The sequence below is a fragment of the Medicago truncatula genome, chromosome 8 (assembly GCF_003473485.1).
Source record: "Medicago truncatula cultivar Jemalong A17 chromosome 8, MtrunA17r5.0-ANR, whole genome shotgun sequence".
Taxonomy (NCBI): Eukaryota; Viridiplantae; Streptophyta; class Magnoliopsida; order Fabales; family Fabaceae; genus Medicago; species Medicago truncatula.
The window spans coordinates 17,000,646-17,023,257 of NC_053049.1; the positions used below are offsets into that span (position 1 = coordinate 17,000,646).

General features: G+C 33.3%; 2 protein-coding genes across 2 annotated transcripts; one reads left to right on the forward strand and one right to left on the reverse strand.

The window, feature by feature from the left end:
* Positions 1-1,778: 1,778 nt before the first annotated feature.
* LOC25502398 (disease resistance protein RGA2) lies at positions 1,779-4,319 on the reverse strand. Its single transcript, XM_013589781.2, has one exon. It carries the CDS (start codon positions 4,317-4,319, stop codon positions 1,779-1,781), a length of 2,541 nt encoding a protein of 846 aa, XP_013445235.1.
* A 5,825-nt stretch (positions 4,320-10,144) lies between these two features.
* Positions 10,145-19,298, forward strand: LOC25502400 (calcium-transporting ATPase 4, plasma membrane-type). Its single transcript, XM_024773843.2, has 7 exons — positions 10,145-10,469; positions 14,589-14,655; positions 14,773-16,694; positions 16,776-16,934; positions 17,747-17,918; positions 17,990-18,288; positions 18,670-19,298. The coding sequence occupies exons 1-7, from the start codon at positions 10,311-10,313 to the stop codon at positions 18,961-18,963; spliced, it is 3,072 nt and encodes a 1,023-aa protein (XP_024629611.1). The 5' UTR covers positions 10,145-10,310; the 3' UTR covers positions 18,964-19,298.
* The last annotated feature ends 3,314 nt before the right edge of the window (positions 19,299-22,612 follow it).

Sequence of the window (22,612 nt, forward strand, 5' to 3'; positions counted from 1 at the left end):
TTCCCAGATGAATCAAGAGCAAGGGAAGTCATCAAGGGAAAGTTTGACATTCCAACCAGGTTGACACCCTAAAGCAACCTCCATCTTATACCACCTGCTCGAAAATATTATTTAATAAGGGGAAAAATTTGTACAGGATGGACGAAACCAAAACCCTCGGAGAAGCAAACAAAAGTTGGAAAAGTAAAACGTGAGAGATTAAAGGAAAGAGAAAATTAAGAAGTCTGTATATGTCTCTAAACAAGGGTAAAGAATCCAACCAAACAACATTCTTCATTCCATGTATGTTGTTAGCAAGCTTGTCTCCACAACCATTTCCTTCATGAAAAATGTGTGACGAAATAATATGAATACCACCGTGTAAGCAGTTATGCCAATGATTTCTTAGACGATAAGGAACAATGGAGGAGTTCTGAGAAGCCAACGGGGCTGAATCGCATATTTCATTACCAAAATAAATCCGAGCAATTTTGATTCTAAGACAAAAAGTGGTTCCAAGTTACTAGTAAAACAACCCAAGAAAGAACCTTTTGTGGTCTCGAAAAGGGTTTTGCTCATTTTTTTAGTCATTTATCTATGAGTATTTTGTGAACTTTAAACTAAGCCATTAATGACTATATACAATTTATATTTAGCATTTTTTTTTGTTTTGGTAAAATCCATTGATTGCGATTTTACAATTTCTTATATCTGTTCTACAAAAGTAGTTGAGTAAAATTCTTCGATTTTGATTGCAATTTTACGATTTTCAATTTTGCTCTTCCCTTTTGACCTGAAGCAAAATCCTGATTTTAAAAACCTTGCTTATATGTATCATCACCATTTGAATTGAGATTTGAAGGCTACAGGAGAAAAAGTGACAAAATTCACAACAGGTGAAGGATTAGTTTTTGATTGTTTTTAACCAGGAATGCTGTGATATTGTTCTTTAGTAAAACAAAAGGACTGAGTAGATGATGATTGTTAATTGGAACCAGCGTGTATTGAAGAATCTGAAACTGCAACATTTGCTTGAGATTGATTCTTCATGTCCCTTGTAAATAGGGGAAACCATGCAGAAAGAAAGTTTCAATGGTGTAGTTCACTCTACCACAATGTGTGCACAATCTATCGTTTATTGAGTAATTCGCGCGTGTCCAAACATAAGAGGGAAAACTATATTCTTCCTGAGTTTTGTGCTAGCTATGAATGTGTGGGGGGCACTAATCACTCATCAAAACCAATTTTCTGATTTTAGGTGTGCAACTAGATCTTGGTAATTGAAAATTGTGGGAGAAAACCCCATGTGAAAATATAATTTTATTGGGAGGTTAGTTATTTTAGGTAGTTTTGGAACATGTGAACTACTACAGTATCGTCATTTTGAGATTCATCTACAATCTGATCATAAATTTGGAATTCAGTAGCCACTATTTTTAGCCTTAGGTACTATCATGTTTCAGTTTCAATTACTTCATTCCAATTCCTAATTCCTATGATTTTTCCATGTATTTTGGGTTGGCCTATGTTTACCTTTCTGAACTCATCTTGTTATTCGAACCGCAAATAATTTTACCCATATTTCTAGTAGATACGTAAAGAAGTGCTTTGAAGGAGGGGACATTCATATCTCAATAATTTTACTAACATCAATGAATTGTAGTATTTATATTTCATATATGATATATAAATAGATTTTATTTTAACATAAAAAGTGATAAAAATAAATTGTATTCCATGCAAATAATCCTATTGCAGAAAGGATAACAATGGAAGAAAGAAATCAAAGCACTGCTCAACTAGATTCTGACATTGTCCACATAGATTTCGCGCACATGAGCTATCTTTTCCCAATCCTCGCCGGCAATCCTTTGGCATCTTCTGCTTAAAAGATGACATCCATCAATTTGCAAGACTTGTAAAGAGGTAAGATGCCCAAATCCGACCGGTAAATTTAGAAGGTTGGGACAATACCGAATGTGTACACGCATCAACGATGTCAGATTCCTCACAAAATCAGGCAATGTCATGAGAGAAACGCAATCTATGATAAACAGATACTGAAGACTGGTTGCATAGAATTCAGGCTTCCTTGGTAGAGTTCTCAGCTTGCGTAAACCTTTGATTGTTAACGAACGAAGACTAGAAAGACTTTCGATGCACACATCCAATGATTCCATCATAGGACAGTTTACAACTTCTAAATTCTCAAGGGAAGTGCAGTTTTTCAAACTACTTGGCAATGAAGTTAATTTAGCGCAGTTGTGAATTCGCAGCGTTCGAAGGAGAGTCAGGTTCTGAGTTACTTCGTTCATAGAAACAAGGCTTCTGCAATGTTCAATTGTTAAGGACCGAAGTGATGTTAATGTACCAAGTTGTTTCTCAAAAACATTTGGAGAGGTTATCACCAAATGTCTAAGGGAAACTAAGTGGCTGAATTTTCTTGGGAAGGTACTGATTTTTCTGCATCCTGATAGCTTCAAAGTTTGTAGAAAATGCAGGCTACAGATGGAATTGGGAAGGAACTGAAGTTCGCTGTTTCCGTTTAGATTTAGATACCTCAGATGTTTCATGTTACCAATGCTATTAGGAAGAATTGTTATTCCCATGTTGCTCACATCCAATGCACGTAAATAAGTCGAACCAGAGAGAAAGACATTCAAATGAGGTCCCAATTTGATACACAACAGAAGTGTTCTCAATTTTGGTAACTTGAGAAACAAACTTGGATCTTCCCTTATGGCTGCTTGATCCCAAAATGAAATGTGTCTTGTGCTTTCGGACATATTTGAAGCAACAGAGTTAACCATCAAGTTTCCTGCCACTAATTTAGCAAGATCATGAAATAGATCATGCATTCTGCATTTTACTATTTCAGTTTTATGATTCTCATGTACTATCTCAAATATTGATCTTGACACAAACTCATTTATATACCAATTTCCAACATCTTCCAATTGATCATTGTTTGATGGTTGAATAAAACCTTGAGCCATCCATAAATGGATTAAATCTTGCTTATCAAATTCTTTACCTTTGGGAAGTAAAGAGCAATATGCAAAACATTCTTTAAAAGGAGATGGTAATTGATCATAGCTTAACTTGAGAACTGCCATTATACCATCTTCCTCTTCAGGCAAATGGCTCATACTCCAGGTATCGCTGTTTTTCACTGACATCCAATAAGATTCATCTTTAGTTCCAGATAGCAAGCCTCCCACAGTTCGTATCGCTAAAGGAACTCCATCACATTTCATCACTATCTCTTCTCCAATTTTAACAAGATTAGGATGTTGAACTCTTTCTCCTTCTCCAAACGCCCATTTCTCAAACAACAACCTGCAGTCGCCATCAGCCAAACCACCCAACTGATACAAACTGTTTCCAATTTCATTTTCACCCATGAAAGATGCAGTAATTTTGTAGCGCGTTGTAGCTACAATTCTGCTTCCTCTTGCACAATTTGCCAAAAACAAATTCTTCAAATCAAGCCAATCCTTACGTTTACAATTCCAAACATCATCTAGAACAAGTAAAAATTTCTTCTCACTCACTTTAAGACATGATGACAAGAAATCTATATCTTGAACAATCTCATCCGAACGATCGACAGCTCTAACAACTTTTTTCTGCCAAACCCTGTCTCTATTCCAATCATCAGACACATCTACCCAAAACCTCAAATCAAAACCATTCTTGACCCTTTCATCATCAAAAATTAAATTGACAAGTGCTGTCTTCCCCAACCCTCCTATTCCGACAATAGGAAGAACAACATTATTACTATTACTACCACCACCTAGTAACCTTTCTATCACATATTTCTTATCTTCTTCTCTTCCAACAACCTCAGTGCTGCATCTCAAATATGAGATTGTTCTATTCACCCTCTGTCTATTACTAGCAGTCTCCTGGTGTTGATCAAGTTTCTGCAAGTGAAGACTACTTATCCGATTCGCTATCTCATCAATTCTCACTGTGATTTTCTTAATTCTAACATCCATATCAGAAAAGAAAAACATGTTTCTTACCACAGTAACTATTTTACATTCAGCCTCCACTTTCTGCCTCAAAGCTTCAGCATTTATATCATCCAACAAGTCTTCTGCATCGTGCAGCGCATCCTGGAGCTTCTTCAACCAATCCTCAACCAAGTGATTCTTCTCCTGCTTCTTTTCTGCATCTAGAAGTACTGCTGAAATGGCTGACATGTCATTTTTTAGGTTGATGAAATCTTCTTCGAAGGAAGAGTATAAGTTATACTTGTTTGTAAGTAAAGTGGTAAGTTCTTCAAGAATTTTCTTAGCAGCTGATTTGCATAAACTTATAGGGATTACCATGTTGTTTGATGCAAGTTTCTCAGATTTCGCAAGAAGTTGGGTAGTTGACTTCAATATTCGAACAGGGTGACCAGAGAAAAATATGTAGAACTCGGATCTGGAACAATTATTGCTAAAGAAAAGTACAAAAATAAAACATTGACACCACTAGTCAATTATTGATTAGTTGTAACAGCATCTCTAATAGTATTATCAAGTGGCTCAACAATGCTGCATCATATGCTTATTATGCAACTCATACATATGTTGTTTATTTATAAGAGAAATTTTAGTCAATAAAAGTTGATGTATCTGATTAACAATTCAGTCCAGATCCATCAACTTTTGTTGACCCAACTTTCTCTTATAAATAGGATCGGAGGGAATAGAAAAATATACTACTCTTATGAACAAGGCACAATTATTGAGGAAGGCGTGGGGTATTGTCCTTTGCGGTTAGGAAATTTTTCTTCCATATCTAAGGCTCTGTTTGGCAAGGCCAAAAAACGATCTTATAGAATAGATCGGAGGGATGAAAATAGGGAAGATCGATCTACAGGAGCTTACGGTCTAACCTACGACAGGCTATATTAGGTCGGTTTTTTTTTTTTTTTTTAAATAGAGAAAGCCTATGGTTTTTTAGAAATTTATTTAGCTTAAAAAACCAGACCACATGTCATTCATAAAGTCTCTTAAGCTTATTAAAAATATATATTTATTTAACTATGAATAATATTTTTTATTATTAAATTTTATTTTGTACTTTGAGTTAAATTATAAATTTGTTAACATTTTTAGTAATTTAAGTTTATTATACATTAATTTTTGGCATATATAAATGTTGAAATATGATACAATATATAGTCAAATTCCCTAAAAACTTATGTTGATTATCAAAAGAGAGTTTAATTAAATTGATTATTAGTTGGCTGGTCTATTTAAACTTAGATCATATTGTTTACTTAAAGATGTTCATATGATATATGCTTTTAAACAGGCTAGCAAGTTGTATTAGGCTCTCAGAAAGCCGAACTCAGACCTAAAATGTATGAATGTTACAGACTGCAAGCCAAACTTAGGCTTTAAAAATTTAGCAGGTCAGGCTTAGGCCTTGCAAAGCGTGGCTCGGCTTAACCTATTCTCTCCATTACTCTCCATTTGTTTCATTACAAAAGTTTTAATGCATAAATGTTCACTTAATATCTCCAATTTAAGTGAGTTTTTTTCTCTCCTTTCACACTTATAGAGAAAAATGATTTTTTTTTGTCAAATATTTGTGCAATTATCTTTATCATAAATGCAAAGTAGAATATATTGAATTGGGAGTGATGAAAGTATTAATTAGAGTTATAATTTGAAGAAGAAAAAAAAGTAATTATATTACATTAAAAAGTGAAATAGATTAATTATTTTACGACAATATTTTTTAACAAAATGTTTATTTATTACGGCACAGAAGAAGTACCGTATATTTTGTTCAAAAATATAGTAATTAACATTGAAAAAGATTGTTGTTGGCGTCGTTATAAAATAAATAAATAAAAATTAGATTATATTTTTTTGTTATATTGTTGATGTCATTGAAATAGATAATCATTGTCAGTTTGCTTTTATATAGCTTAAATGTTCAAAGTAACAAACATGTATATTTTTAGTTTTAATCAAAATCAAATTGTATTAAAAAAACATCGTTCATAATTTTTAAACGTTAGCACAATAAAAAGAGTGTAAAGTCACGTTCCCGTCTTTTCGCTAGTGTGAATATAAGAGAGAAAGTTGTCACAAAAGTTATAAAAAAAATGATTGTTCAGATATCATTTCTCATATTACAATATCAATTGCATAATGTCACATGAAATGATCAGGACACCATACAAAAAAAAAAACAAATACCCGTCCTCACCGTGACTACCAAAACTTACAGCAAAAGTCTTTTTGTCACCTAAACACTAAGAGAAATGATAAATGAACACAGTTTTTTTCTTTTTTTTTTAACAAAATATCGACACCGTATGATTATACGTATTTTTCTTTTTTCTCCTTTCCCTCTTGCTATCCCTCTTCTTGGTCAATTCTCCGACGAAAATCAGAACGGATCTCCGACCGCAGGCAACTGAACGGATCTCAGATGACGTCAGGGAGATAATAAGTTGTCGCCGACCGCCGGCGGTGTGAGATCTAGATCTGAACTGGTTGATGGGTGCGAGGACGATGGTGGTCAATGTTGACGATTATGCTGATTGTGAGGACGGAGGTCAAGACGTCGATGGGATAATAGAGAGACGGAGGGAACGCAAAGAGTAGAGACGAAGAAGAGGGGGTTGGTGGTGGTCGTTGTTGATGACCATGGTGGTTGTGTGGATGGCGGTTAGGCAAGAAGGTAGCTAGAACGACGGTGGGGGATGATGGTGGTAGTGAGGAGGATGGTAGGAGATTGGAGAGAGCACAGGCAGAGAAGAAAAAAGAAAAGAAGAAGATGGGTGTTGTGTATTTACAATACTGCCCTTGCTTTAAGGTTGAAATATCTAAATTACTCATGATGTCTGTATTGTGTCCTAAAAGTTATGTCCGGTTATCATTTCTCATACACTAACTAACTCTTTGTCACCTAGACATAAACTCAATTACATAATACTATAACCAAAACAATAACTAACACAGCCAAGCATAACTGCAGTATGCTTTTGAAACGCAATTGTTAGTTTTTGAATTTCCAAACAAGTGTATTTAGCTTTCCAAAATTTTAATTTAGGATTAATTAAGCAAATGATCCCTATATATAATTATGATTTTGATTTTAGTCACTATAATATAAAATCACACTTTTTAATTCTTATGACATTTTCCTTTAACATTTTAGAGACAAAAAATGGTGACGAAAGTTTTCTACATGGACTAAAAATGTTGATAGAAAATTTTACAAAGAATAAAAGGTGTGATTTTATTTTGTAGGGACTAAAAATAAAATTTTGAATATTTATAGAGATCATTTACTTAATTAACCCTTTAATTTATAAAAAGAATGTAGCCACCAAAATTTTTATTAAGTTAAGTCACGACTAGGTCGCTCTCTATAAGACTTTCGCAGTAGTGTTAAAAAATTGTGCAAGCATACTATCAATTGCGTCGCCTCCTGGATAAAACAACTAAGCTACAATTGTCTCGAAATCCTTATGTAAAACCTGTAATTTAGCTATGACTAAGTCTAGGGCTTTGTATTTTTGTTCTGATGCTTTCCTTGTTAATAAATAATTGACTTAATTGCACTTTTGACCCCCTATCTTTTTAAAAGTTGCGATTTTGACCTCCAAACTAATTAAAATACAAAACAACCCCTATGTATTGGGTCTTTGGCAGTTAAGGCCACTTTTGACTTGGTCTTCGCTGACGTGGCACCCACATCCCTTAAGTGAGGTGTCACGTGTCGACCATTGGGGGTGTCACGTTTTCAATGAACTATATATACAAAAGCAATAGTATATACTCCCTCCGTTCCTTTTTAGTGTCTCTTTTGTAGAATTTTTTGTTCCTATTTAAATGTCACTTTACATAGTTCAATGCAACATTAAATGTAATTTTACTAATATTATCCTTATTTATTATTGTGGAGAGAAAAATATATGTAATGAGATATTAAATAAATAAGGTTATTATAGTAAAAATAAAAATTATTGCATCAAAAGTAGCAATATTTATTGATTGTCTTGGTTTGTGTAAAATGTTAAAATGTGACAATTAAAAAGGAACGGAGGTATTTAAAAACAAGGCTACCAAAGCAATGGTGGGTATGACCGTACATAACTTGATTTGGACCTTGAATGAAGTGTTTTCTCATAAGAAATATACAGTGGAGGCATAATTTGTCATTTGTGTCAAATCAAAATTAGGAAAAAAATAGTAAGTGGTAATAACAAACTTGTCGTGTAAATTTGACGACAATTTTTGTCGTGTATTTTAACATTTTCCATAAATAAATAATAGCTGCATATGATTAAAACCAAGGATAAATATGGAAAAGAAGAAAACATTGGCAGCTCCCCTCCATTTCTTCGCACATGTAGAGAGAAATGCGAAAGGCATGGGTCCCACCTAATATAGTCTCTCTTCCTAGTTTCTCTTCTCAACCAAACATGAAAGATTAGTATATCTACGTGGTTAAAATATGGTTTTGGTCCCTGCAAATATGTCGGGTTTTGATTTTAGTCTCTATAAATTTTTTTTGTTGTTTTTGGTCCCTACAAATATGCCTCGTTTTGATTTTAGTCCCTGACTCCACTTTTATGATGATTTGCACACGTGACACATGATGACTGAACTCATTTATTAGAAAAATAGTCCCTGCATAATATTCTGATTTTTAAAAAGATCCTTGCAAAATATTTTACTTTTGAAAATAGTTCTGGAGGGACTATTTTCAAAAACAAAATATTTTGCAGGGACAAAAACAAAAAAAAAATTACAGGGACTAAAACCAAAATGAGACATATTTGCAGGGACCAAAACCATATTTTAGCCTATCTACATTTAACTATGCACATTTACTTGAATATAGCTATATCCATTTTAATAATTATACATTCAAAAACAATTTTGATAAAAACTATCCAAACAACATTATGTTTGTTTAATCAATTCTGCATTATTGTATCCAAACATAAACCAATTCTTTCAAAATCAATTCTATCAGAATCAATCATGTGATAATGAATTCTATCCAAAGCAAGTTGAACCAAACACACACTAAATTAAGTTGGGCCAAACATAGCCTAAGAGCCCGTTTGTTATAAGCTTTTTTAATAAAAAAATAATCACTTATTTTAAAAAAATAATAACTTTTATGAGTTTTGCATCTGTTTGTTACAACTTTTTAAAAAAATAAAAAATACAGCTTCAAATGAGAAGCTGTTAAGAGCAGTATCTCAAAAAATAAATTTTGTTTAGAGGAGAGAGAAAATATTGTTTAAAAGATTGAACTAATTTTGTAACAAAAAATTCATTTTACACGGTTATATCCAAACAAACTAGATTGTTTGTTTAAAAAAAGTAAATTTTATAACGGTAAAAAAACGCAAAATAGATTCTGATTTTTAATAAAAATTTCTAAAATATAATCTCTAAGGCCCGTTTGTTACAGATTAAAATAAAAGTGATTTTGACATAAAATAATTTAGAGATTATATATTATAGATTTTGTGAAAAATCAGAATCTATTTTATGTTTGTTTAGCATGATAAAAATTACTTTTTTTAAACATATAATATAATTTGTTTGGATACAACTATATAAAAGAGATTTTTTTATTACAAAATTAGTTCAATCTTTTAAATCATATTTTCTCTGTCCTCTGCAAAAAATAATATATGTTTTGAGAAAATGCTCTCAACAACTTTTCATTTGAAGCTGTTTTTAGATTTTTTTTAGATTCTGATTTTTTTTTAAATCTGTAACAAACAAATTCAAAACTCTTAAAATGATTATTTTCTTAAAAAAAGTGATTTTTTCTCAAAAGGTCTATAACAAACGGTCTCTAAATTATTTTATATCAAAATCACCTTTATTTTAATCCGGACCCTAAATTTCTAGAATATTGAATGCACAATCCACAACAAAATATTTTTATCTTTGATTTCTTAATTTCTGCTGGACAAAGTTAACATTTTCCAAAAGATAACTATGTTTTGAAACAATCCCCGTGAGCTTAGCACAGTTGGTAGGTATATTGCATATTATATGCAGGGGCCGGGGTTCGAACCCCGAACACCCCACTTCTCCACAATTAAATTGTGTGAGCTCTAGCCACTAGGCTACTTGACAAAAAAAAAAAATCTATGTTTTGAAACACGTGTACTGAATGGCTTGTGATCTACAGTAATGTTTACTGAGTAGTCCACTTCTAAGTCAAGTCAACCAAACGATGCGTTTATGCCATCCTGCTCAATGATATAGAATGAAATTTGAAAGAAAATTCAGTTTGGAGATTGAGACTACACAGGGTCACTGATCTGGAATAACATGGAGGGATTTCTGAAAGACTTCGAATTAGAGGATAAGGATCGGAGTATAGATGCGTTGAGCCGTTGGAGAAGCGCCGTCTCGCTGGTGAAGAATCCCCGTAGAAGGTTCCGGAATGCAGCGGATCTCGGAAAACGTGTCCTGTTAGATGAAAAGCAGGTTTTTAATTTCTCTCTGAGATCCTCATTATAGGCAAAAGTTGTGTATGTTCCTTTCAAGCTTCTCATGTTATATTCTCTCTGGGTGTCAATTTTGTTGTATTAATTTGTTTATTAAAAAAAAAAAATTAATTATAATATAAGCAACAAGTTAAAATGTATTTCCCTCAAATTTAAACCAAAGTTTTTTGTGTCAAAAAAAAAAAAAATTTTTTTGTATTTTTTTAGGCTTAATAGCGGTCCCCCTAACTTTCCCAAAATTGCAATTTTGACCCCTAAGAAAAAAACTACAAAACCGCCCCTAAGTTTTGCACCTGTGACAGTTTTTGCCCCAAGGTCAATTTTGACACGGTTAGAGATGTCAATGGATATCCATGGGTACAGAGAGTATGATACCGTTCCCATCCCATTGGATAAATATGATACTCGTGTCCGCCTCGTACCCTCGTGGGTACCCACTAAGTGGATACCCGCGGGGTATTGAGGTATCCATGGTACCCATAGATTTTTTTTTTTTTTTTTTTTTTTTACAAAGAATAACATTTTTAAATTACCAAAAATCTTTAACTTTTAAACATCCATACATAATCCATTAAAAATTTCATGAATCATACATAATCCATAGAAAATTCATGATTCTTAAATAATTCATACAAATTCTTGCAGTAAAATAAAAGTATAAAAACATCCAAATAAACATCTAAATTTCATATGCATTCCAAACTTCAATAACTTCATTTGACTTACCGATTCCCGAAATAAAAACATATAAATCTCTACAAATAAAAATTGGTTATTAACGAGGAATCTTAAGTAGACGGTAAAATTTCCTTCAATAAGGTTGAAACTTTAAACAATAAGATATATTAGGATATTTTAGTAATTTACTTAACTTACTATCGGGTATGGGTACAATCAAAATCAAATCCATGTCTGTATCCATATAATAATGGGTAGTCAAATACCCATTTATTATATTGATACCCGTTTAGCTACCTACCTCGTGCTCATGACAGATTTCACCTGCGGATACCCAAGGGCATGGGTATTTTTCCCCTAGACACGGTCTACGCTGACGTGGCACCCTAAGTGAGGTGCCACGTGTTATTTTTTTAATTTTTTTTTTGGCCTTGGGGGCCAAAACTGCTACAGTTGCAAAACTTAGGGAATGGTTTTGTTGTTTTTTTTTTAGGGGGCCAAAATCGCAACTTCGTGAAAGTTAAGGGGCGAAAACTGCTATTAAGCCTTTTTTTTTTTTTTTACTTTTGATTATATTTAAGACAGGATGTGTTGGATTTGGATTATAGAGAGAGCTATCCACTACTGTGTGAGATGATGCTAATAGTAGAAGAATGAGAGAGATAAGAATGAATAAAACTGTGTAAATTGTATTGATTTGAAGATTAAACAATGCAATAACCATATATATAGAGATGATTATGCTAACTTACTATGGTTACTTGACTCACAAGTAAACCCTTTGATAAAGTTAATCTATAACTAACTAACTAACTTACTCAATCTTATCCAATCTAACTTCTAACAAATTTGTGTTAATCGATAGTGCTTACATCATAACACCTATGAACTAGATTAGTTCAGTATCACATCCTCTGGGGTACATAATCCTCTGGGGTGACCCTCTGGACCTATAGTTTGAATTATACAACTAATACTCTTTCTTTATTCAAACTATCAAAATTCACCACCCGTATTTCTCTTCTTAGCTTCAAAAACTGATCTCTCTTCAGAGCTTTTGTGAACAAGTCTGTCAACTGGTCTTGTGTAGGACAATACTCAACAATTAGCTCGTTCTTGTTGACTTGATCCCTCATGAAATGGAACCTTGTCTCTACGTGTTTTCTCTTGCCATGGAAGATAGAATTCTTAGCTAAGTTGATTGCAGACTTGTTATCACTCTTCAGCTTGACTGCAACTTCATCACCTATCTTCAACTCAATCATCAGTGACTGCAGCACTGCAGCCAGTTTGCTTGCCAAGAAACCAATGACCCGGCAACATATTCTGCCTCACAGCTTGATAGAGCAATCATAAATTGCTTTTTGGTGCACCATGACTTTGTTGCACCCTTAAGTTTGAAAAGTAACCAATTGTGCTCGAAGTATCCACTTTGACCTCACACCAATCCACATCTAAAAATCCTTCCAATTTCAGATTTACATTCATTTGAGAAATAGGAAATAGAAATCCATATTAGACTCTTTTTTCAAAATCACGGGAATTAAGAAAGTTGGTAGTAATATTAAATTTGTACTACCTCCGTCCCTAATTATAAGACCCTTTTGAGAAAAAAATTGTCGCTTTTTACAAAACAACCATATTTTTTGAGGTTTTCAAGAAATAAACGTTAATTTTGTTAGTTAGAACTTTTCTCAAGTTTATATAGTGGATTGGATTTATACCGGATACAAGATCAGTGCAATTAAGGAAACAAAAATGATTTATTGTGCAGGAACTTCTTAAAGGCATACAATGTTATATCTATTTAATTCGGCAAATTCTATGGTACACCCACCATTTTGAGTGTATCGGTACACCAAACATTAAATTTAATAATTAAATTGATTGTTTTTTGAAGAAAAAATAATTATTTTCTATCATTGACAATTATAATAATTAAATCTTATTTACCAAAAACGTCGATGAAATAAAATTTACTTTTTTTGAATTTTTATTGCTCATAATGAAGAATATTGATTATTTTTTATGAGAAAATGTTAAAAATTTAATATAATTCATATAAACAATGAAATGATGTTTTTTTTCTCATGAATAATGACAAATAACAACTTATTTCATAAAATGATCATTAATTTATAAATTATGAAGCAGAGATAATTGCATTCAATATCACCTCTCCTAAAGTAGCCATCATTTGATTTTAAAATTTCTTAGTTTAAATGAGGTTGATCCCGGAAGTTGCCACCCATTTGATTTTGGTCCCTGAATTCTCTATTTTTACACTCATTTATTTTTTGTTCCTTCTTAAACCACAACCTTAACAAGTAGAAATAAATATAAGGACAAAAGCCCAAATGAATGAAATATAGAGGTGCCAATATTTGATCAATTGGGTGTGAAAACAAAAAAGAGGTAAAATCAAAATATACAATTGGATTCTGGGAAAACAACATACTATAGGAAGGAAACACAAATTTATTGTTAGTTTGAGATTCCAATAACATTTCCAAATGCAATGCTAATATTATTCTGCACAATCTTTCAAAGATAGTTTTTCTAGAATAGCCTATGAAGCCCCCGATACCTGACACGATACCGATACGATACGATACCGATATGGCGATACAGGAAAATTTTCAAAATTCCCGATACGATACGGCCTCGATACGTTATTAAAAAATTAAATTTAAAATTAATAGTATAAGTGCACAATGTATAAACATAACTAAAAATGATGATAAACAAACATTCACATTAATGAAAATGATCAAAACAAGTGACAATTACATATTTTTTCCGCACAAATTAGATAGAATATAGCTAAACATCATTAGTATCATCCAAAGAGAACATCATAAGTACTATAAAAAAAAGAACATCTTTGTCTAATGTTGACTACTTAACAGTTAACACTAATTTATATCGAAAACAAACAGCAGAAGAAACATAACATTAGAGAGAAGAGAAACAGAGTAAAATTCAATCAGTGGTAATGGTTAGAAGAGAGAATAGCTATTGCTATGTGGTGACGAGAAACCCTATTTTTTTAGGTTAGAAGAGATAATATGATTTTGATAGCGCTGCGAGACTTGATAGGTGTCGGAGTACAAGTTAGTCGCATCCGACACGTATCGGTCATTTTTTTTCCTTCAAAAAATAAATATTAACTGTTCGATACTTCTCCGATACGCGTATCGGGACGTATCCGACACGTATCGGTCATTGTTTTTCAAAAAAATAAATATTAATTGCCCGATACTTTTCCGATACCTGTATCGGGACGTATCGAGGCGTATTGGTATCGGATACGTGTCAGATACGATACTTCACCATTTTTGGAGTATCGGGGCTTCAAGAGAATAGCTCATTACCAATTTGATCATTTGATTAATGTTTCCTTCCTTATAAACAACTACAGGAAAAGTTTCGGACTGCACTAAATGTTCAAAGAGCAGCTTTACATTTTCACCCGACTGCTATTGCTGGTACGGTAATTAACATATTGCTTTCAATTAAAGCACATCTCAGCATTTCTCAATAACTTAATAACATACACGTTTTATATATTAGCATTTTTGAGTTCAACTGACTTTTGGTTGCAGATCCTGATAATGTTGGAGTGCGTGTTGATGGTTTTGATATTGATCCAGATTCAATTGCATCTCTTGTTCATAACTATGATAACAATGGTTTCAAAAAAATTAATGGAGTTGAAGGCATTGCAAGGAAACTTCGTGTCTCAGTGGCAGCTGGTGTTAGGGAAGATAGCCTAAATACCCGGCAACTCTATTTTGGGTTTAACCGCTATGCAGAAAAACATGCGAAACCTTTTCTTAAATTTGTGTGGGAATCAATGCTAGACTCAACACTCATTTTTCTTATGGTTTGTTCCATAGTTTTAATAGGTGGAAAATTTGCCACTGAAGGGTTGCTAGTAAATGTGTATGATGAGGTTGGAATTATACTTGGTGTATTCTTTTTGGTCGTATTTACATCTGTCAATGATTACCATCAATCATTGAAGTTCTGCGAATGGGACAGAGAGAACAAGAATATTTCAGTTAAGGTCACACGGGATGGGAAAAGACAGAAGATATCGATTTATGATCTCGTAGTAGGAGACATTGTTCATTTGTCAATTGGGGATCAAATACCTGCTGATGGGATTTGCATATCAGGAAGTAATTTACACATCGACGAATCAAGTTTAACTGGTCAGGTTGACCCAGTTTATGTAAATCAAGAAAACCCTTTTCTACTTTCGGGAACCAAAGTGATAGATGGGTCAGGGAAGATGCTAGTGGCAGCTGTTGGCATGAGGACTGAATGGGGAAAGTTAGTGGAAGTTTTGAATGACGTAGGGGTGGAGGAAACGCCATTGCAGGTGAAACTGAACGGAGTTGCTACTATTGTTGGTAAGATTGGCTTGAGTTTTTCTCTTCTTACATTAGCTGTGTTGGTGATACAATTTTTTGTGGATAAAGCAACTCGCGGAGATTTTACTAATTGGTCCTCAAAAGATGCTATGAAGCTGCTGAACTACATTAATATACTTGTGACAATGATAGTCATTGCTGTTCCAGAAGGTTTACCATTGGCCGTGACACTTAACCTTGCTTTTGCAACGAAAAGTTTAACAAATGATAGGGCACTAGTGAGGCATCTTTCTGCATGTGAAACAATGGGTTCTGCCAGTTATCTTTGCTTAGATAAAACAGGGACAGTGACCTCCAATTGCATGGTGGTGAATAAACTATGGATATCTGGAGAAGTTGTGGAGATGAAAGATAATAGGAATGGAAATAAACTGAAAGGAAAGATATCTGAAGAAGTTCTGAACATACTTTTGCAGGCTTTATTCCAAAATAATGCTTCCGAAATGGTTAAGGATAAACAAGGAAAGACCACAATATTGGGAACTTCAACAGATTCAGCATTGTTGGAATTTGGCTTGCTGTTGGGGGGTAATTTTGATGTCCAATGCCAATTGTATAGTAAACTTAAGATTGAGTCTTTTAATCCTGTTTACAAGAAGATGACAGTCCTTGTTAGTCTTCCCAATGGTGGACTAAGAGTTTTCTGTAAAGGTGCTTCTGAAATAATAATTAAAATGTGTGAAAAAATCATTGACTGCAATGGAGAATCTGTTGATTTCCTTGAAAACCATGCGAAGCATGTCGAGCATGTTCTAAAAGATTTTGCCTCTGAACCTTTGAGAACTATTTCTTTAGCTTACAAAGATATAAATGTAATCCCTACTGAAAACAACATCCCTGATAATGGCTATACACTGATAGCCATTGTAGGAATCAATGATCCTATACGCCTTGGTGTAAAAGACGTTGTTCAAACTTGTTTAGCTGCAGGAGTAACCATTGCCATGGTCACTGGTGATGATATGAATATAGCTAGGACTATTGCTAAAGAATGTGGTATACTCACCAATAATGGTTTAACCATTGAAGGACAAGAATTTCGGAACTTGTCTACAATGCATATGAAGGTTACCATACCACAAATTCAGGTTCTAATGTCATTGTTTGTTCTGTGAATTTTACCTCTATTTGAAATGTTTGTTTCTCTTACATGCTTAATATTGATGCAGGTGATGGCGCGATTCCTACCACATGACAAACACTCCATTGTAGCTTCTCTGAAGGATATGTTTGGTGAGGTTGTTGCTGTTACTGGTGATGGAATCAGTGATGCTCCTGCACTGCATGAGGCACACATTGGAGTTGCCATGGGATTATCAGGAACAGAGGTTTTCTTATATCTCCAAAAAAAAAAAAAAAAAAAATTCTGCAGTGATTCTGTTTGAATGCAAAGTATAATAATCCTCAGTTTTGTTCTGTTTCTTCGAGGGATGCTACGAGTCCCGATAAACTCGAGAAATAGAGAGTGAGACTGAGAGATATTGAACAAAAATATAGAGGAAGAGAATGAATTCTGAAGTATTTGTCACTGAATAATGTTTTTCTTGATTTGATCTGAAATTCTGAATTTGTAGGCACAAAAAGCCTATCAAGCAAGCTAACTATTCTGTTAGAGTTAACAGTAACTGTAACAGAACCACGAACTAAACAACTAGAAACTAATCCAATTTATTCAATAACATAATTAACATTAGCATAGCAAAACAAAAGAAAAACCAACAAGTACTTAGTTGCGAACATTGGATAGTGTTTATAAAAAAAGACATCCTTTACCTTAAATCCGGCTGTGTGGCCAACCTGCTACGGAGCCACTCACCTTACGGATGTCCGGTCCTTCTATATGCAGTCAAAACATACTATAGTTTTTATTTTTATAGTTCACGCGATGTGAACAAGTCTACAATGCGTTTTATTTTAACATGACGATCTTTAATCTTAGCTCTTCAACATCCTTCATAAGGTAGTCCAGTATCCAGATTTAGTTTATATTCATATTCATATCCAATGGTAAAAGCCTTGTACGGAAAGCAGCCTACCTCCTACATAACTAAGTCTTCTCCTTCATGCTAAAAACTAATGTGTGCCTATAAAAAAAACATTTCTGCTTGCTGAATGTTTTATGGAATTATACTCTTCACAGATTGCCAAAGAAAATGCTGATATAATTTTAATGGATGACAACATCACAACTATTGTCAATATTATCAAATGGGGACGTGCAGTATACATAAACATTCAAAAATTAGTGCAGTTTCAGTTAACAGCCATTATTGTTGCTCTGGTGATCAACTTTATTTCTGCTTCTGTCACAGGTTTGTTAGTATAACATTTGGTTATCATCTATTAAAGGGTAGCAGTTTTGAATAGCTTTCTTCACTTTCAGGTTATGTCCCGCTAACAGCTGTGCAATTGCTTTGGGTCAACTTGATCATGGACATCCTCTGCCCTTTAGCTCTTGTCAGTGAGCCACTTAACGATGAACTTATGAAGAGGCCTCCAGTTGGAAGGGGAGAAAAATTTATCACGAATGCCATGTGGAGGAATATTTTTGGCCAAAGCATATATCAAGTTATTGTCCTTGTGGTTCTTAATTTTGAAGGGAAGAATATACTTAGTATAAGTGGTTCAAATGCAACTGATGTGCTTAGAACTTTGATCTTCAACTCCTTTATATTTTTTCAGGTACAGTGTATCAAACGCTCAAACACAACGCCATGAATTTTGATTTTAGCTTAAATTTCTTTTTGATCAACTCAATGCTAATTACCATTCATCAACAATGTAAAAAAGTTTTAACTAGACGTCAAAAATATTTCCCAATGGTATCATTTTGTTACATTATTTTCTAAACATTTCCACTAATATCTACTACATGGTGAAGTATTGTCAGACACATAAATCTGTTTTATAGAGTCAATGCCACAATTATTTACGATCTCCTCGTACTGAAACTGTCATGAACTAATTCTAAAACATTAATTTAAATGATGAATGTTTGAAATTGCCTATTCTGATTTTTAATTACTCTACTATGTTCTCCATTTGCCTTATTTCTACTGCCAGGTATTCAATGAGATAAACTGCAGAGAGATAGAAAAGATAAACATTTTCAAAGGCATTTTAAACAGCTGGGCGTTTTTGGTCATAATTTTCTCAACAGTTGCAATTCAAGTAATCATTGTGCAGTTCCTTGGCAATTTTGCCTGTACAGTGTCTCTGAACTTGGAGCTCTGGTTAATCAGTGTTTTAATTGGTGCTACTAGCATGCTTATAGCTTGTCTTCTGAAGTGCTTCCCAATTGAAAGACATGTAAGTATTCGCCGTGATGGTTACCAGGCACTTTCTGCACAACCATAGCTAGCACACAATTCAGGAAGAATATGGTGTTCCCTGAACTTTCTTTCTTGTTTCATATTCATCTTTGGCTCCTTGAAGTTTCCTTTCGCGGAATATTGGCATCATTATCACGACCTTACCTGTATCATGTCATGATCGGTGCATAAGCTAAACTGAGATTTCGATCTTCTCATGTTGTAATTTCTCTTATGTGGAAAATCTCACAAATCCGCTTGTTCTTTTTATTTGATTTAAGTTATTTGATTCAACAAGTTTTAAAAGTGAGTTCTCCCACATAACCTTCATATACTTTTGTTTTGTATTGTGTTGCGAAAAAACTAATTTTCTCAAAAGAATCCTCAGAAGTTCCGTCCACATTTTGATAGTATTCACGGTGATGGCATTCCCTGTAACTTTGATTCAAAGAGAAATTTGGAACACAAATCTAGTCTTCTAAAGAACTCTCATGTTGTTGACTTTTATTCCAAAGAATATACTCGACAATGTCCAAATCATTCTAGGCTATGTAAACAGCTCTTCAACACTTAGTAAATCACACAAAGATACATACACAACAACTATGCATAAAATATTGAGAAACAATCACAAAAGTTTTATATAAACAAATTTGCTAAGTCGGAGAAACAAATAAATAAGTGATATACATTTCCATATACTTCCATAGAAAGATCAAACACTTGTATTATTCCAGAAATTTATTTATCCATCCTATGAGAAAAAACTTGTAATCAAACCAACAACTTTTCATTTCATTGTTGTTGTAAATCCTCCAAGGGCTAAGGTGTAGCCAATGGTGGTTTTGAAGACGAAAGACAATCATATCTTTATTTTATGTGAATGTCTCGTGTTAAAAAACAAAATTTGGGTATCTTGGTTCTAAGATATTTTTAGTTGAGAATTTTTGTACAAGTGATTTGTGAAAGTGTAAATGTGGCCCCGGATCCTTTATTTGAAAAGAAAATTTTGATTCAAAATATGAGTTTATTTTTTATGAAGGATAAACTATTTTGGGTTAAATATATTTATGCTTAAACTTTTGAGTTTTTGAACAATTTTGTATAGACGTGTTAAGAACATTATTAAAAGTTCTTCTGCAAAAATTGTCGCAAAATTTGATTTCTATGTCCAGATTTTGTTAATTTCGTCTTTAACTTTTCTCATTTTAAAAAATTCATATTTAATTCGTTTGATGTTAAAAAATTCTAAATTTTAGTAAATGAACATTTCATAGTGTTTTAAACTTGTCTAAAAAAGTCCTCGTGAGCTTAACTCAGTTGATATAGACAATACATAATATATGCAAGGTAAACTCTGGTCACCACCAAAAAAAGTTTGTCTAAAAAAAATCGTTCAAAAATTTAAAAGTTGATAGTTAAACAAACTTTGTTGTAACGGGAACTAAAATTAGAAGTAATTCTTTTTTGTAGGGACTAAAAGACCTACTAAAATTAAGTACGGATTAAACTTAGAAGTTCCCAATTTTATAGCGACCAAAAATATATTTAACCCAACTATTTTTACTCATGCATCCAATCAAATAACACAACAATGTAACTTTTATAGATTAGTTTATAAAATCTTTACGTTACATTCCTTCAAAAAAAAATCTTTACGTTACATGATTAATTGAAATAATATTATATTTTTAGTGCATACAACTTAATGTATGTTTGGTTTACTGTGGAAAAAATTAATTTGAATTAGATTAAATTGTGTTTACATTATGTCATTTGACGAGTTCTGGTTTATGGGTAATTTTTTTTGGATTCCAACACCTTTGTGAATTTTGATGGTTGTAAAAGTTTACTTTTTAAACTTATTGAACAACAAATGTATTTGATTTCTAATATATAAAAAATACATTTGTTATTCAATGAATTTAATTTATTTTTTCTTCTTATAATTGAGAATAAAGAAAATACAAACTAAATGATATGACAAAAACAAATCAAAACTTGATCAAATTACAAAGAGCAAAATACCTTAAATTTTAAAATTTGAATTCAAGAAAATACAAAATTAATTATAAATTTGGCACGTCACATTAGCAGAAAAAGGTGACTCAACGTGCTACATCAGTGAATATGCACCGTCAAATAACGGCAAAAGTTATGGTGCATAAGCCATAACTTATGCACCATGCATAAGGTCTTCACAGCCATCAGATCAATTGGACACTTGTAATAATCCTACGGTCTTCAGTTCAGATCCCACATTCAGACCCCACATTCATTGATTCAGTTGTGCCCGACGAAACCAAACGCTCACAACCTCGCCGGAAACCACCGTGATTCAGTTGATTCATTCATTGTTTGTCTTCATCATCGGCGCTTTCTAACCTCGCCGGAAACCACCTTGATTCATTTGATTCATTCATTGTTTGTCTTCATCACCGGCGCTTTCTAACCTCGCCAGAAACCACTGTGATTCAGTTGATTCATTCATTGTTTGTCTTCATCACCGGCGCTTTCTTCATCACCGGAGTCAGTTGTGCCCATAAGTGAATTAGATTCGGTAGATCAGTAAAACATGGCAAAAGTACAGTAAATTATGCACAACTTAACAACTCTATATTCACTTCTGAAACGTTGTGTTGTGATGAATGTTATGAATCATGATTATGTTAGTTTTTTCCAATTTCCACACTCTATTCCTAGCTTCTGTTACTTCCCTTTTTATTACTCAAACTAGTAATAATGCAGCATGGTATTTCTGGTTACTAGGATTCACATATTTGTGTAAATTGGGATTGTAATTGTAATTCAATTTCTTGGGTTTGACCCAATGTGGTTTTTCGGCTACTTCACGGCGTGATTGCGCCGATTTTCAACGGCGAACCTTGCTCGCTGCTCCGACGTCGTTTTCCGGCTGACAGTAATATATTTCTTTGTTCTTAATAGTGTTTGTTGCTGTTTTCAATGGATTTGATATCAACTTCATCTAAGAGTGGACAACTGAGTGTTGAAACTTCGTCACTGATTCATGATAGTTCTCAATGTTACTCCCCTAGCAATAAAGAATCATGGAAGTCTTTAGTCTTTCAATCTATTAAAGAGATTGAAGATTTTTATGGTAATTATGCATATAACACTGGATTTTCTATTAGGACTATGTTGAAGTCGAAGAATAATTCACAAAATAAGAAATTAGATAAGGTACATTATGTGCGTTATGTTGGAACAAACAAGGTTTCAAGAAGGGAAGTTTGCTTAATCCTAATAACAGGCCAACATCAGACAGTCCACTGGTTATTGAGTTTGTGAAAGTGAAAGAAAAACCTGAGGAAAGGGTCGGTTGTAAAGCTGGAATATATTTGAAGCTGGATGAAGTTTTGAATGTGTATAAGATTTATAGATGGGATGTGGCTCACTGTCATCCATTACATAAACCAGAGCATTTGTGTTACCTGAGATCATTTAGAGAAGTAAATGAAGTTCAAGGACAACTAGCTCTAATAAATTCTAAAGCTGGAATGTCGATGAGAACGTCTTATGAAGTTCTTGGTCAAGGAGTTGGAGGTACGGAGAATCTTCCTTTTCGGTTTTCAGACTTAAAGAACTATCTAATGAGAATTCGTCAAAAGGAGATGGTAGTTGGTGAAGCTACTGTAATTCAAGAATTCTTTAGAAATGAAGCTCTCTCGAAACCA

What these genes read in the sequence shown, in the direction of transcription:
- LOC25502398 (XM_013589781.2), bottom strand. Translation starts at nt 4,319, where the DNA reads ATGGTAATCCCTATAAGTTTATGCAAATCAGCTGCTAAGAAAATTCTT.
- LOC25502400 (XM_024773843.2), top strand. Translation starts at nt 10,311, where the DNA reads ATGGAGGGATTTCTGAAAGACTTCGAATTAGAGGATAAGGATCGGAGT. An exon ending in TGGGATTATCAGGAACAGAG is followed by an intron (nt 16,935 to 17,746) that starts GTTTTCTTATAT and finishes TACTCTTCACAG; the next exon opens with ATTGCCAAAGAAAATGCTGA. An exon ending in TATTTCTGCTTCTGTCACAG is followed by an intron (nt 17,919 to 17,989) that starts GTTTGTTAGTAT and finishes CTTCACTTTCAG; the next exon opens with GTTATGTCCCGCTAACAGCT.